Source organism: Cibotium barometz, chromosome 49, assembly GCF_041138505.1.
Source record: "Cibotium barometz isolate CiBa-2024 chromosome 49, ASM4113850v1, whole genome shotgun sequence".
In the NCBI taxonomy this organism is placed as follows: Eukaryota; Viridiplantae; Streptophyta; class Polypodiopsida; order Cyatheales; family Cibotiaceae; genus Cibotium; species Cibotium barometz.
The window spans coordinates 10,969,428-10,986,518 of record NC_141094.1 but is presented as its reverse complement, the minus strand read 5'-3'; the positions used below and the strand labels follow the sequence as shown (position 1 = coordinate 10,986,518).

The 17,091-nt window shown below is 43.2% G+C and overlaps 1 protein-coding gene across 2 annotated transcripts; it reads right to left on the bottom strand.

Moving 5' to 3' along the window:
- Nucleotides 1-1,241: 1,241 nt before the first annotated feature.
- Nucleotides 1,242-12,097, bottom strand: LOC147610286 (G-type lectin S-receptor-like serine/threonine-protein kinase SD2-5). 2 transcript variants are annotated; one of them, XM_086786372.1, is made up of 3 exons: nucleotides 10,707-12,053; nucleotides 4,256-5,617; nucleotides 1,242-1,416 (listed from the first exon to the last, which is right to left on the bottom strand). In XM_086786372.1, exons 1-2 carry the CDS (start codon nucleotides 11,990-11,992, stop codon nucleotides 4,276-4,278), a joined length of 2,628 nt encoding a protein of 875 aa, XP_086642498.1. In that variant the 5' UTR covers nucleotides 11,993-12,053; the 3' UTR covers nucleotides 1,242-1,416; nucleotides 4,256-4,275. The 2 variants fall into 2 exon arrangements, with proteins under 2 accessions (XP_086642498.1, XP_086642497.1); XM_086786371.1 differs by lacking the exon at nucleotides 1,242-1,416 and having other exon boundaries at nucleotides 3,368-5,617; nucleotides 10,707-12,097.
- Nucleotides 12,098-17,091: the final 4,994 nt, after the last annotated feature.

The window sequence follows — 17,091 nt, the reverse complement described above, 5'->3', positions numbered from 1 at the left end:
AAGGCCATAAACAGGTTGACTTTATTTGTGAAACTGAGAGAAATTTTCAAAATAGATAGTGGCCCTCAAGGCTTCAAATTTTAGCAGTGCTGACACTCATCTACTATTTCTTACACAGGGAGCCTGCCATGCAGCACCTTCTAGGTCGGCCACGTGGTAGATCCCCAGCTACACAAGCCCGTGAATATCACACCAAACACGAGGTCCCAGATCCTTAAGGCTCCCCAATGTGAAGGAAGTGTGTATGAGTAATGACTCTAGTAAATCAATCATCACACAATAATGACGGCAGTAATGGATGGAGTGTGTGTGTGTCATGAGTTAAGCGATCAATCCCACTGCTATGATGAGTTAACGACTTCTTAATTTCCAACCTTAACATTGATGGCTAACCTTAGCATTGATGGCGAGACAATACCTTAGCATTGATGGCGAGACAATACCTTAGCATTAATGGCTGAGTTAATGCCTTCTTAATTGCCAACCTTAGCATTGATGGCTAGTTAAAGACTTGTTAATTGCTAACCTTAGCATTGATGGCTAGACAATAACTTAGCAATGGCCACACCATGTTGCTACATCAAAAATGGCTATAACTCGCCATAATCTACACTATTTAAACCATGAGAAATCTTTTTTTAAAATATAGTAAAAACAGTAGAATATATTAAAAAAAGGTGAGATTACAACGCCCCATGAGGAAGGTCCATGGGGGGACCCTGAAGACTGCTAAAAAGCTAGATAAGGGATTTAGCTACACACCAGAAGCCCTTAAAACTGGAAAATATAGAGATCGAAGGCCCAAAAACTGAGGGCAATTGGAAATGAGGATATCCTGTACATGAACCGACTGAATAGGTTTTATGGAACCCTTCAAAAGAAGAATAAGACTGAACATGATGAAAAGAGTGAAACAGTTGCCATGGGCCTGACCGAAAGGGTTTAATGTACCCCTCCAAAACCATCCGAGGCCTGAATATGATGAACAGCATACTCGGGGGGTCACTATATGTAAATCCTCTATATCACATGCGTTCAAGGCCTATTTAAAAAGTCCCTTATCTGTGAATTTTTGAGTGAATATAATATATCCTTTCCTATTAAAATCTATAAATTTTTTTCAAAATACAATAAATAAATCCCCTCTGTAAATATATTTATGTAAGTTTTAAATATTTAAAATGTCCTTCTGTTGAACCCACGTGATACTTACATATATATACGAGTGACCCCCCCGAGACAGCATATTGAAGCCTTCTGTGGCATTCAAACTCCAAGCCTTGACACATGATTTCCTTCTTTTTGGAGAGAGACGAACCGAGCACTTTACTCCACTTCCTCCATGGAAGAGCCTGCCAGTGGCCCACTTCCGTTGGATCTCCACTTGATTGAATTTGATTGGTAAACTTGAGGACACTGTCAAGAAAAAGAAAGAAATTGTGATTAGTTTTAATTTCATAGAGGGCTTCATTCCTTTGTTTCCAGACATGCCACAGCAGAAGAATTCTGACAGACTGCCACATTAAGGGGTCAAGATGATGACATTCCCCCAAAAGCACTTCTTTCCAGCTGCGTGGGGAACTTCTAATCTTCACAAAGGCCTCATTAAGTACACTCAAGAACTGTTTAGTGTTTGGGCAAGGGTAAAAGAGATGCGGGACAGTCTCTAGCTTTGCTTTACACCGGGGACAAATACCATTCCCATGACCCAGCTTCAGAGCCTTCTCTTGAATCCAGTTTGCTTTGTGAATTACCAACCAAGCCAGAATTGCATGCTTTCTTTCTTGAGCAAAGGCCCAGATTAATTTGAAGCGAAAAGCCCATTGATATTTGTTCCAGGACAAGGACCACCTTTTGTTGAGTTTGAGAACCAAGTTGCCTACATTATATGAGTTAGGTAGCTTGACAAGGTTAATAGCAGACCCCCACCGAAGGGCTTTAGAAAATTCTTTGTAATCACATTTAATCCCGGGTGGAATGGCAACCTTCAGTGCATTACATCTTTGCTCAATCAGCTCAACTCCGCCCCTTGGCAAGGTGAACTTATTACTGATTTGAACTCTGTTTAACATACCAGATGAGTCACATAGATCTCCCCAAACCTTTACTCCAGCTTTGAAACAAGAGAGGCCAATCTGAACTTGATCATTGGCAATCGGCTTCACCAGGTGTCCAAACCAAACTGAATCAGTTGCATACGCATACCGACACCTCTTGGTAAACATCTGAAAGGAAAAGAGCTTCTTATAACCCATCCATGACTCCCACATTCTGCGACAGAGTTTGCTGCCTGTTGGTGAAAGGTGGGTCTTTGAGAAAAGAGCCTCATTGAGGGAGAACCCCTTCCAAGCCCTTTTGTCTTTCAGCCAGAATTTTCCCACATCCCTTTTGAGCAGGTCTGCCCATACATCATTAGATAAGATGGCCGTTTGAATCCATTTTGCTGCTAGCTTTTCAGCCAGCAATCCAATGTTGATTATACCCAAACCCCCCTATTCTTTATCCATACAGCATACCTGAAAGGCTACCTTGCAAATCCTCTTTCTGTCAAGTGAACCACCCCATAGGGTAGTTACCCATAATAGAGTTCAGTGAGTGAAGTCGGGTTTTGGAGGGCCTCCAGCAAGCAAGAAAATATACTACTGAGGGGATGATGAAATGGTTGAGTACAAAGGCTCGAGAAGCAACACCCGTGTTTATATGAATCCATTTCATAACCTAGTTTTTGAGCTTAAGCAACACATTCCCATCTGTGTTTGACTGAGATGTTAAACCCCATGGGAATGCCAAGAAGCCTCAACACAACCCCTTCCAGAATAGCCTTACAACCTTGCAGACAGAATTGCGGGAGGGGGCACACCTTCAAAGACTCTGAAACTGGTCTTGGCATGGTTTATTTGAGATCCACTGGCTAAACAGAAAGTATCCAGGCAGGCCATTAAGTGGGCTGCCATCTGAACTTCATTTCGAAGAAGAACATTAGTGTCATCAGCAAAGAGTTGAAGACATAAGGGCCCATAATATGTGACTTTTACAGTGGACCCATTAAGTGAATCCATTGAAGAGTGCAAAAAGGGCATGCAAATAGGCTGAGCATCCATTAGCTTTTGAGGTAGTGGTATGTGGCATAATATGGGCTATTCGTAAGACAAGGCCTTAGAGCCATGTTACATGCTTTGGATATTTGTAAGGTTGTCAATGTGCATCACCCATAAATCCCACTAGGGAGGAAAGGTTCAAGGATGTGTGTGGAGGCGCTCAAGCAACCGTGAAAAGGTATCCAAATCGATTTATGGTGATCAATTCTAAAAAAAATTTACAAACAGAGAGGGACACATTTGTGCTACCTCACCATCGTGATAAGTAAATTATAACCATAACCTTTTATTATATCATATTTATGCATGTTAATTTACACTCGATGTGTTTTTTCTTACAAGGTTGTGTTTCACGCGGATATAAATGAGAAGAAATGGTGGTATGTCATACAAGTCCCTCTTCGTTCAAAGGGCATTTTTCAAGATAGGGAGATATTGAAGAGCTCATGGACGAAGTGGCAATAAAAAATGAACATGCAGAGGATTAAGTACAAGATAAAGAACCCGAGATACCACCAACTAATTAAGATGAAGGTTTCTTTACCCAAGATAATGAGGATGGAATTAATTTCGAGCATAATGATAATGATGTTGAGTCCATTGCTAGTGGGATTGGTCTTTTGGTTGATCTTGCAATGGGACATATGGATCTTGAGATAGACCAGTTAGCATGTATGGATTTGAAGGAAGATGTAAGAGATATTGGGCCAAGCTCACCCTAATTCATTAAACAATTGCTCAATTTGCCAATCTTGATTCAGTCCATATTTAATTATATTATTACAATGCATTTATGCTTCTTCTTCTTCTATGATATCGGCTCTCTGAATGCTCTTTAGATTTCTTTCCCAATACGCGACTCTACTCACGGCTATACATGTGGCTATAGCCGCATATTAGCAGCGCACGACTGTAGTCGCATGCATAGTCGTGTACTATAATTGTGTACACCCTACGCACTTGTGCAAGTGCTCTCTCTCTACTCTCTCTCCTCTTCACGTGGCTATGATGTGCGCCTATGCTTCCTATCTCTTGTATTTCATTTGTCCACTGCCAGCACATGCAGAGAGAGAGAGAGAGAGAGGAAGATTGAACTGTCCTGCCTAACAACACACAGGACACAGTAGCATAACAAGACATATGTAGCCTATACTAACCTCATGAGCTGGCATTAGATTCATCGAGCATGGGGTGCAAGAAGCCATGAGGATGGCGAGGTGGGCGGAACAGATCCCTCCGTTGTTGTTTGTGATTGTGGATCTTCGAAATGATCAAAGGTGGAAGAAGACCTCGATACTGTTAATTTGAGCCGTTCGTAGGCCTCCAAAAAGGACGACTGGTCGTCGGATGAAGGGCTCTGAAGAGGCGGCGGAGGGATATCCGCCACGCCCTCCAGCATTTTGACGACGAAAGACATGGGCGGCCGGGCGGTGGGGTGTGGCTGGACACACCAGAGCCCGATCAAAACCATGCGCTCCAGGCTGGCGGCTGGCACGGCTGAGAGGAGGCGGTGGTCCAGCAGGGCAGCCATGCTGGAATTATGCTCGTACAGAAGGGTGCCGCTGCCACCCTGGACTGGAGCAGCAGGGGTCGGATTGGCTGCATCCAATGATATAGCGGGGATGGAGTTTGCTGCATTTGATGACGTGGTTACTATTCGGAAGGCTATCGTGGGCAGGTAGCCGTAGTCGGCATCGAGGGAGCGCCTGCCGCTGATGAGCTCCAGCAAGACGACACCGTAGCTGTAGACGTCCGACTTGGCTGTGATGGTGGCGTCCTGCAGCCACTCCGGCGCCAGGTAGCCTCTCGTTCCTTTGAGGGTGGTCATGGCGAAGCTCTGGTGGTCCCGCCCGACCAGCTTAGCAAGGCCAAAGTCCGCCAGTTTGGCGTTGAACTCCTCATCCAGCAGGATGTTCTCTGGCTTCACATCGCAATGCACGATGCGCTCTGCGCACTCGTGATGCAAGTAGGCAAGCCCCTTTGCCGTATCCAGAGCTATCCTGCACCTCTGCTCCCAATCCAGCTGCGCCTGGTCTCTCCCCGGATTAACGCTGAACAGCCACCTATCCAAGGACCCATTTGCCATATGCTCATACACTAGCATCCTGGACTCACCCTCGATGCAGAAGCCCTTGAGAGTCACCAGATTCATATGTGACACGCTGCCTATGGTGGCCACCTCCGCCCTGAATTGAGCCGAGCTTTGGCCATGGCCCTCTTCTAGCTTCTTCACTGCTAGCTTCACACCAGACGGCATCACACCTTCATATACCGCCCCAAACCCTCCAGAGCCGAGCTTTGTGGAGAATTCCTTGGTGGCCATCTCCAGCTCCTTGTAAGTGAACCTAGGAGGAAGCCTTGGAAGCGCCTGCAGAAAAATCTCTTCACTTGCAGCTTCTGATCTTCTTCTACCCCTTCTTAATTTGCACCAACAATAACACAACACCATGATTAAGCACAAGCTGGCACCAATGGCTGCACAGACAACTCCTATCACCTCGTGCGTTCTGGAAGAATGCCTCTTGTAGAATTTTGAATTACACAGAGAGTTAAGAGAACAGCGCTGTGAAGCGCGTACACAGACAGAGAACTGAATCGGTGCATTTTATTAGGCGTGGCTATTTGCTTTATACATGTTCGATGCGCCTTTTGGCTTGCATCGCTTAGTTAATTAAAAACATATTTAAAATAGAAATATTTGATGCCAGTTGTCACACGTATTTCTTCACGCCCCCTTGACAAGGGCATCCTCTTCTGTGAGAGCTCTGAGTAAGCCAACATGTTCTGAACATTCTTTGTGTTTATCAGCTGGTAGAGCTTTCGTTAGGAAGTCAGCCCACATTGTTTGTGTTGATGTATGCTCTAATTCAAGTTTCTTCGATTCCACCAATTCGCGTGTAAAATGGTACTTCAAATCCACATGCTTTGGATTGCTGGCTAAGAAAATACATGACATGTTATCACAGAAAATTTTTAAAGATGGTTTAGGAATTAGCCTGAGTTCTTCAATGACTGATTGTAGCCATAGTCCTTCTTTGGCAGCTAATGCCACAGCTACAAACTCCGCTTCAGCTGTTGAGAGTGTCACTGAAGTTTGCCTTTTGGATTGCCAAGTGATGGCGCCCCCTGCGAGAGTAAACACAAATCCAGCAGTAGATCTGCGGGTATCTGTTTCCCCCCCCCAATCGGAGTCAGACCATCCAAGAAGAGGAATGGGTTGACTCGTAGATTGAGAAGAAAATTGGATCCCATAATTAGTAGTATGCTTGAGGTAGCGTACAACACGAATGAGTGATTTCCAATGCGCCATGCTGGGATTATGCATAAAGCGGGATAAGAGGTTGCATGCATAACAAATATCTGGTCTTGTTCCAGTAACTAAGTACCGTAATTTGCCAATGAGAGACCGGAATGGAAATTGTGACATGTATTCTTGTTCATGCACATTGGTTGGGCAATCTTTTATTGAAAATTTACATGTAACAGGAAGAGGTGTGACAGCGGGTTTGATGTCAGATAAGCCAAATTCTTTTAACATAGAACTGATGTAAGATGATTGATGTACAATGATAGTTTTATGAGTGCGGTCACGAATGATTTGCAGCCCTAAAAAATATGTCAAATTCCCTAAAATGGTGATTGGAAATGCAAATTGGAGCTCACGTAGAGCATAATCAATGACCGCGCGAGTGGAACCTAGCATGGGGATGTCATCAACATAAAGTGCCACAATCAAAAGACTGTCACGAGTGTGCCTAATGTACACATTGGGTTCAGAATTAAGTCTTTGATAGCCGTGCGAAAGCATGAAATCATTGAACCTGTGAAACCATAGGCGTGGAGATTGCTTTAAGCCATAGAGAGAGCGATGGAGTCTGCAAACAAAGCGAGGAGATGTCTTCGACAGAAAGTATGGTGGCTGCTCCATGTAGATTTCTTCAGGCAATTCACCATGAAGAAAAGCAGTTTGGACATCAAGATGAAAGAGCTCCAAGTCAAGGGCAGCAGCGAGAGCCAGCAGTAGACGAAAGGAGGACATGCGAAGAACTGGTGAAAAGGTGTCACCATAATCGAGGCCAGCAACTTGACTGAAGCCCCTAGCCACCAGACGGGCTTTATATCGAGCAACTGAACCATCAGGATGGAGTTTGCGACGCAACACCCACTTGCATGAAATAGGCTTGCGTGCGGGAGGTAGTGGAACAAGTGTCCAGGTTTTGTTTTTCTGCAGCGCGACAAGCTCATCTTGCATGGCTTGCTGCCATTGTTGTGAGTGGGGACCAGCAAGGGCCTCTTCTACAGATAAAGGGTCAGATTCACTATCATCATCCAGCTCCGGGGAAGTGAAAGTAGAGCCAATAAAGTCGTCATCATCAAAGGAGGACACAAGATTTGCCAAAGAGGGTTCAGTTTCCTGATAGATTTCAGCCAAAGATCGAGTGCGAGGTTGTGGTTGTGGGGGTGATGAAGAGGCAGAAGTAGAAGGGGATGTGTTTGACAAAGTAGGCCATGAGCTGGGGCAATCAAAAGACGGAGGTTCGGGTGTAGAAACTGGTTGGGACTCAGTGGAGTGAGAAGCAGGGTCTTTATCCAATGTGTCCCACTGAATGGCTAGTGGTCTGTAGGTAGGTTTCTTTCGGGAGGATGAGGAGGAGCCGAGTGCTACATATGGAGGCCGTCGTGTTGAATGAGGTCCGGTAGGGTCCCAAGGAGGATTCGAGCATGAAGGTTGAGTGGATTTGCCATAATCAAGGCGGGTAAAGGAACGAGTGTGGCGGGCAGTTCCATGGCTGGCTGGGATCTGTGAGGGGACCAATGGAGTAATGGGCTGAGTTGGTGGATTTGTTTGAGGGATGAGGGGTGGATTCAAAGCAGGAGCAGGAGCAGGCGGGGCTGCAGGTAGAGGTGCAGCTGCTACAGGTGCAGGATCAGGTGGTGCGCGCCACGAAGTAGTGGACCGAGCATGAGGAGAGGAAGAAGAAGACGCAGTTGAGGGTGCAGGTAAGACAGGGAGGCGAGGTCTATCTTTCAAAAGAGAATCTTCATCGAAGACGAGACTGCGGCTGTAAAAGAACTTACGTTGAGAAGTATCATATAGCCGATAGCCTTTGATGCCATAGGGTTCACCATAGCCTACAAAAATGGCTTTGATTGCATGATCACCAAGCTTATGGCGCTGAGAGGGTGGAACATGGGCATAGGCAGTGCAACCAAAAATTCGCAAGATGGCATAATCTGGCTTTTGACCATACCATAAAGTGTATGGAATTTGGTTGATAATTCTTGTGAAAGCACGATTTTGAAGGTAGCATGCGGTCGAAACTGCTTCTTCCCAGAATGAGGGAGAGAGGTCAGCTGTCTTAAGCATGCTACGTGCCATGTTCATAAGAGAACGGTTCTTTCTTTCTGCTATGCCATTTTGCTGAGGATTGTATGGTACGGTAAGCCGTTGGCGAATACCATGCTGTTCACAATAAGATTTGAAGATATGTGATGTATATTCTCCTCCGTTGTCGGTTTGAAGGGATCGTAAGGGGAGACCTATATGATTAGTCACGATAGAATGGTAGGACTTAAAAGCATTCAATACAGTGTGTCCACTTTTGTTTGGGATGTAGGCCACACTTGTATATTTAGTGAAGTCATCTATAAAGGTGATGAAGTACCTATGGTGGGTTAGAGATATGACGGGTAATGGGCCGCACAAATCAGAATGCACAAGTTCTAGAGGATGGTGTGTTGATGTCCTACTAGATGGGTATTTTGTATTTGCTAATTTGCCATATATGCAGCCCTCACATAGATCTAAGCGGCTTCTCCTTGGTAATGCATAATGATATACAAGGTTTCGGGTGGCAATTGTTTGCATGGTGGGTAAGTTAAGGTGCCCTAGGCGATAATGCCAGATCAGCGTGCTATAGTCGGGATTTGGAGTCAGGAAGCTACTATGACATTCTTCAATGAGTTTAGAATGTCCTAAAATGTAAAGTTTCCCAATTTTGGGACCAAGAACTTCATACCGATCACCCCCAGGAAGTCTATGACGAATTGTGCAATGGTTAGCTCCAAACTCGACTTTAGTGCCATTTTCTGCAATTTGGCTAACTGAGATAAGGTTCTTGGCTATGTAGGGCACATAATACACTTTGTTCACAGCCACTACATTGCCATCCGAAAGCATGATGTGTGCGGTTCCTACGCCCAAGGCTTGTTGGGTGGTATTATTACCAAAGCGAACTTCAAAGGGCTTGGTGAGGGGTTTATAATGTCTCAAGACCTCACGATGAGATGTAAGATTACATGTTGCCCCTGTGTCTAAGATCCAAGAAGTTGAAGGTACATTGTAGGGTAAAGGTTGAGACATGTGTGTGGCCATTAGGCATAAGAGTATATCCTCCTCTGAGGATTGGGTAGATGTCTCGAATGTTTCCAAGTCGGATTCCTCATCCGAGGCGGAATTAGAGACATAGTTTGCATGGGTCTTTTGTGAACGCCCATGTTGCTTCCAGCAAGTCCTGTCATCATGACCAGTGACTTTGCAGCTATTACAGTATGGTTTAGTAAAGCGAAAAGGGTGTCTAGTATTGTTTTGTCGCTGAAATCTTGAGGATGAAGACTTGGGTCGCCAGTTTGATGAGGATGAAGTCCTGGAAAAGGAGGAGCCATTTGGGCGTCCTCGTGAGGGCATATTGCGTGAGAACATGGCGATGCTGGTAGATGATGAAGAGGTACTGGGAACTACAGTGCGGCGCATCTCATATTCCTCAAGGATTGAAGGGATAAGAATGGGCAATGTGAGGTTAGGAACATTGGTTTTGGTAGTAATGAAGGGTTGCCAACTGGGAGGCAAGGCAGCGAGCAGCAATACAGCTTGAAAGTCATCAGGGAGGACAAGACCAGAGATGATGAGGTCATCCATAGCCAAACGCCAAAGGCGAATGAATTTATCGGCCTCACCATCTTCCTCCATATGCAATGAATTTAATTTTTTATACAAATTTACCTGAGAGGCTTTGTTCTTCCGTTCGTATGTAGCAATCAAATAATCCCAGATTGACTTTGCTGTGGTGAGGGTTCGTACCGCCTGGGTCTGCGCATCTTCCATGTGGAGTAACATTTCGAGCCTTGCCTTGAGGTCCTTCGCCTTCCAATCCGCGTGTGTAGGGTCAGCAGGAGCGGGGCACACAGAGGTGCCATCAACAATAGCCATCAGATCCTGTGTTTGTAGGATCATAATCATTTTCGTCTTCCAGGGTTGAAAATTGGTATCCGTCAGCCTGTCAATCTTGTAGGAGCGGTTCCCTTGCGCCATCGGATGAGGCTGTCCGGATCAGCAACACCAGAGGGAAGGGAGCGCTGTGGCAATTCGTGGAGGGTCTGCGCACCTCTCAGCGAGATACCATGTAGAATTTTAAATTACACAGAGAGTTAAGAGAACAGCGCTGTGAAGCGCGTACACAGACAGAGAACTGAATCGGTGCATTTTATTAGGCGTGGCTATTTGCTTTATACATGTTCGATGCGCCTTTTGGCTTGCATCGCTTAGTTAATTAAAAACATATTTAAAATAGAAATATTTGATGCCAGTTGTCACACGTATTTCTTCACCTCTCTCTCAGAACCTTGAGCAGCATCAACTGGCTGCTGTTCGCCCTTGTAGGCACAGTTTGCAGAACTGAGAAAAGAGAACAGGAACCGGTGGCCGGGTCATACAGCGCCGCCTTGCAAGTGCAATTCTCCACGCACAAGGAACCGCAAACCTCAGATGAGTGAGCTGGAAGAGCAGAGAGCTGAGGTTGAAAGGAGACATTTACAGGAACAAAGGTGTAAAGGCTGGAATCGACCATGGTTTGTGTGCAATTTGATGCATAAGAGGGCAGAGCTTTGAGAGGCTGGCAATCAGGGCCACTTTGTTGGAAACCTTGTGGGCAGCTGCACGATCCCGTGGCCATGTCGCAAACACTAAAATCCCCACACTGTTCGGGATACTCGCAAGCACTTATGGAGGAGTTGTAAAATATTTCCCATTGATGTTCAGTCCGGTAATATGCTAGCAAGTTTGCTGAGAGAGGATCTATCAAAGCAACTCTCAAAGTGCGATTAGATGGTGGGACAAGAGTAGGAGTAACAGACCCAAGAACTGTTGCATGCTTATCATAGAACGTTAATCCATCCTCAACAGTCACATAGGCAACGGCCTCTGTATTAGCCGCTAGGCTGTAGCTCCAGTACACAAACCTTGAAGTGGAATCATTACGGTTAGTGAAAAGAATCAGAGTGCTCTTGTTGTTGAGCTCCATACCATAGCTGCCTGGGACACTGAAGTCGGCGTTGCCGCCCGGGACAGAGGACTCACTGTAGAGAGTGGTGTTAACTGTAAAATTCATTCCTGAGTAGAATTGAAACACTGGGCTCTGGTCGAAGCTTTGCCATACAGTGGCGCCTTGCTTGTTTTGCAAAACAAGGTTCCCAGAGTCTTGGAGGGTAAGGTTGTGGACACCCATTCGTGCTGTGTGGGTTTGCCAGGCCGTGTTGTTGCCATCGTGTTGGAACAGTAAATCTCCGTCTGCAGACAAGTAGAGCCGACAAGTGGTTGCCGCAAGAGGCTGGGCGTTATGGGCGGCCCATAGCATGGAACCAGGGTTAATCTTAACGTTGCTTACACCAGCCATACAGTAAGAGCCGGGGGAACCCCGCCAGGTTTCAACATTCAGATGAAACATGCCATTGGGAGAGACAAGAACTACGTGGTTGGAGTCCTCCACAGGAGGGAGATAAGTGCCCAGAGGGATACTAGAGGGTACTGAGGACTCGGAATCATCACTAATAACAGCAGGCAGCATCGAGGAAAGGAGTAAATCTAACAGAAGCCAGTGCCAGAATGGCGAAGCCATGTTGGCGAAGCAAGCAGAGATTAATCAAACTACAGACACACAGACATATATATATATCTGACTGTAGACCTACCCTAACGTAAGGCCATAGACCAGCTTGACTTTGAGAAAAGTAATCTAAATAAATATATCAAAACTAGCTTGACCTTCGAGAATCAGCTAACACATACTCTCTCTAAGATGTTGACTAGTTCCAACGTCCGGCTTTGAAATACATTATTGTGCCTAAAGGTCCAGGAGACAACAATCAATTTATTCATAGCCGAACGGTCCAGGAGTCAGCAATCAAGACAGACTGAAATTGACGCACCACCTAGACTTTTGCAAGTGGCAACAATGCTTAAGAAAATAGACTCTATTTTGCACTAGTGGGTAGACCCGCGCTTTGCACGTCTTTTGAGACCTTCAAACTCAAATTTTACCCAAACCTCCTCCTCCCTTTCCGGAACCTCCAAATTCTTGCTACGTGGTAACTCTGTGAAACTCTTCTTTTTTTGACGGGTCGGTTATTGCGACCGATGTAAAGCACTCTACACGTGTTTGCATCTATGACACATGCATATGCACATAGAACACACACACACGCATATAAAACATGCACACATACATAGAACATGCACACATACATAGAACACACACATATACATAGAATACACATCCACATAGCATATCATGCACACACATGTGCGTACACATACATAGAATACACATCCACATAGCATATGCATGCACACACATGTAATGAACACACATGACTCGTACACATGCCTCCCTTAATGCAAATATATATATGCTTTTTTAAAGGTTTAAGAGAGACCAACATCTCATCAACTACAGCTTTTGGACCATGGTTAGTTTAGAAGAAATGGTGTGTATAGTACGTGTGTGCTAGCCTTTGGTAGGGTTGCTTCTCAAAAATACACTCAAATCCCATCATGTTATCCTATCACCTCTATACCCCATGAAGTATCACAACAGCTCACCCATGACATCCTTTATTTTGAAATTCCTCGTGAGGAGTATCTTCACCTCATGAATCCCACCATCATTGTCCCCTGTGACAATCAAGTCATTATTATTGATGGCAACTACAATAATGCCCATGACGTATCGTAGCTCACCCAAATCCTTTATTTCAAACTTTCTCTTCGGGACCATCTTCACCTCATGAATGCCACTATCATTTGTTGAGATGTCAAGCTCAACATTAGCTGACACTCACAAAGCACCTAGGTGACCATTCGACATTCACATCTGGTGGGTTTGGTAGCTGGCATCGACATATCTTTGCCAGAGATTCTACAACTGGACTACACCCACTAGTCCACATCTACCCACTCCACTTTAGTGTGTTCACATTATGGACCGCTTGTATATAGTCTAGTATGTGTGTTAGTCACTTTATCTCCTTTGTAGACCTCTTTTGTTGAAGAAGAAGAATAACAATTTTCATCCTCTCATCTTGTGTGTTCTCTTCTAGAGTTTGTGTGAGTGTGTGTGCTTGTAAGCGATCAAGCTCTCTTCCTCCCTACATCTTTTCATGGTATTAGATCTTTGTTCATGCTAAGACGCTGAGTGTGATAAGTAAGAGAAGCATAGGAGGCGGTACGAGGGTAAGAGCTTCATCTAAAAAAGACTTAAAATTTTTCCCATTACAAAAAAAATACAAACCTTTTTTAACTAATGCTACGCTCTCTCTCCCCTCTCTCCCCTCTTCCCTCTCTCTCTCTCTCTCTCTCTATTTTATACACACACACAACATCAGCACAACAACCATCGTATTAGGTTCTCTCTCTCTCTCTCTCTCTCTCTCTCTCCCCCCTCTCTTTCCCCTTAAAAAAAGGGGAAAGAGAGGGGGGAGAGAGAACCATCGTATTAGGTTCTCTCTCTCTCTCTCTCTCTCTCTCTCTCTCTCTCTCTCTCTCTAAGGGGAAAGAGAGGGGGGGAGAGAGAACCATTGTATTAGGTTCTCTCTCTCTCTCTCTCTAAGGGGAAAGAGAGGGGGGGAGAGAGAACCATCGTATTAGGTTCTCTCTCTCTCTCTCTCTCTCTGTCTCTCTCTCTCTCTCTAAGGGGAAAGAGAGGGGGGGAGAGAGAACCATTGTATTCATAGCCGAACGGTCCAGGAGTCAGCAATCAAGACAGACTGAAATTGACGCACCACCTAGACTTTTGCAAGTGGCAACAATGCTTAAGAAAATAGACTCTATTTTGCACTAGTGGGTAGACCCGCGCTTTGCACGTCTTTTGAGACCTTCAAACTCAAATTTTACCCAAACCTCCTCCTCCCTTTCCGGAACCTCCAAATTCTTGCTACGTGGTAACTCTGTGAAACTCTTCTTTTTTTGACGGGTCGGTTATTGCGACCGATGTAAAGCACTCTACACGTGTTTGCATCTATGACACATGCATATGCACATAGAACACACACACACGCATATAAAACATGCACACATACATAGAACATGCACACATACATAGAACACACACATATACAGGGATTTCATTAACGTCTTCACAATTTCGTGATCACGTTAACAAAACCTGTTGTTAACATAAAAATTCTTGTGATCACAATGTATATTCACGGGCATTTTTTATGACCTGCAAAAACCTTCTCTGCCAGTAATCCCGCCGGGAAAATGAACATTTCCCGGCGGGCCCGCCGGAAAAACCCATTTTCCCGGAGGACAAATTAAAAAATAAAAAAATAAAAAAATAAAAAAAATAAAAAAATAAAAAAATAAAAAAATAAAAAATCATGTTCACAGTCATTCTTACCATTTTTGGGCCTTCTGAACTCATTTATGATGTCAAAAGTTCAAAATTCTTGGCACAAAAAAAATTTTGTATAATTTGCTGGCCTTAAGTTCAATTGACACACCAATTAAATCTAACTATACTTACATCAATTGACTCAATTGTCCATGACATCATTGCACTCAATTGAGCCCAATTGGACTCAATTACACTTGATTTACACTCAATTGATATTAATTGGGTGTCAATTGATGTCAATTGTGCCTAATTCGACGCAATTGAGCCCAATTTACACCCAATTTGCATAAATTGGGTGTAAACTAAGTATCAATTGAGTCGAATTGGATTCAAGTGAGAATAATTGGATGTTAATTGATATTAATTAAGCCTAATTGACTTCAATTGGGTGTTAATTTATTACAATTAATGTCAATTAAGCTCAATTGAGCTCAGTTGACATCAATTGGGTGTCAATTGAGCTCAGTTGACATCAATTGGGTGTCAATTGATATCAATTAAGCTTAATTGAGCTCAGTTGACATCACAATTGGGTGTCAATTGATATCAATTAAGCTCAATTGAGCTCAGTTGACATTAATTGGGTGTCAATTGATATCAATTGAGCTCAATTGGGCTCAATTGTACTCAATTGACACTCAATTGGGTGTTAATTGCATCCTATTGTGCTCAATTGAGCCTAATAGGATGCAATTAACATCAATCGGGTGTCAATTGATCACAATTGATATCAATTGGGCTCAATTGCACTCAATTGTGTGATTTTTAATTGGGTGTCAATCGATGTCAATTGAGCCTAATTCGATGCAATTGAGCTCAATTCACATCAGTTCATATCAATTAGGTGTCAATTGATGTTAATTGAGTAAAATTGAGTCTAATTGGGTGTCAATTGAGTCAAATTGAGTATAATTGGGTGTCAATTGATATCAATTGAGCCAAATTGAGTCTAATTGAGTCCAATTAGACTTAATTAAGCCAAATTGAGTCTAATTGGGTGTCAATTGATGTCAATTGAGCCAAATTGAGTCTAATTAGGTGTCAATGGAGCCTAATTGACATCAATTGGGTGTCAATTGATGTCAATTGAGCCCAATTGAAGCTAATTGTGTATCAATTGACACACAATTGATGTCAATGGAGCCTAATTGACATCAATTGGGTGTCAATTGATGTCAATTGAGCCCAATTGAAGCTAATTGTGTATCAATTGACACACAATTGATGTCAATTGGGCTCAATTGACATCAATTGGATTCAATTGACACACAATTGATGTCACATGGGCTCAATTGACATCAATTAACACCTAATTGATGTCAATTGGGTGTCAATTGATTATAATTGATGCTAAATTGAATGAATTGAGTCCAATTGACATCAATTAAGTCTAATTGGGTATTAATTAATCAATTGGACTCAATTGATATCAATTGACATCCAATTGGACTCAATTGACATCAATTGGACTCAAAAGGGTGTTAACTGATGTTAATTGAGCCCAATTGACATCAATTGGGTGTTAATTGAGCTCAATTGGACACAATTAACAATAATTGGGTATGAATTGAACTCAATTGACATCAATTAGGTGTCAATTGAGCCTAATTGCATCCAATTGAACTCAATTGACATCAATTGGACAAATTGCATCCAATTTAATTCAATTGACATCAATTAAGCCTAATTGCATCCAATTTAACCCAATTGGACTCAATTGAATCCAATTGGACTCAATTGACATCAGTTAGGTATCAATTGAGCCTAATTATATCTATTTGAACTTAATTGACATCAATTGGGTGTCAATTAAACCCAATTGGAGTCAATTGATATCAATTGGGTGTTTATTGATATTAATTGAGTTTAATTGACATCAATTGGTTGTTTATTGATGTCAATCGAGTCCAATTAGATGCAATTGGACTCAATTGGGTATGAATTAGACTTAATTAATATCAATTGGGCTCAATTGATATCAATTAGGTGTGAATTGATGTCAATTGAGCCCAATTCAATGCAATTGATATCACTTGGGTGTCAATTAGACTCAATTGGCACCCAATTGATGTCAATTGAGTCCAAGTGGATGTCAATTGATATCAATTGAGCCCAATTGATCAATTGATACCCAATTAGACTTAATTGATATCAATTTGACTCAATTAGGTGTTAATTGATATCAATTAGACTCAATTGGGTGTTAATTGATATTAATTGAGCTCAATTAGACTCAATTGACATCAATTAGGTGCTAATTGAGTGTAATTGATGTCCATTAAGCCCAATTTGGCTTAATTGACATCAATTGGGTATCAATT

Coding starts and splice junctions, on each gene's coding strand:
- LOC147610286 (XM_086786371.1), bottom strand. CDS start 11,992: ATGGCTTCGCCATTCTGGCACTGGCTTCTGTTAGATTTACTCCTTTCC. Junction 5,618..10,706: donor CTCAAGGTTCTGAGAGAGAG/GTGAAGAAATAC, acceptor ATTCTACAAGAG/GCATTCTTCCAGAACGCACG.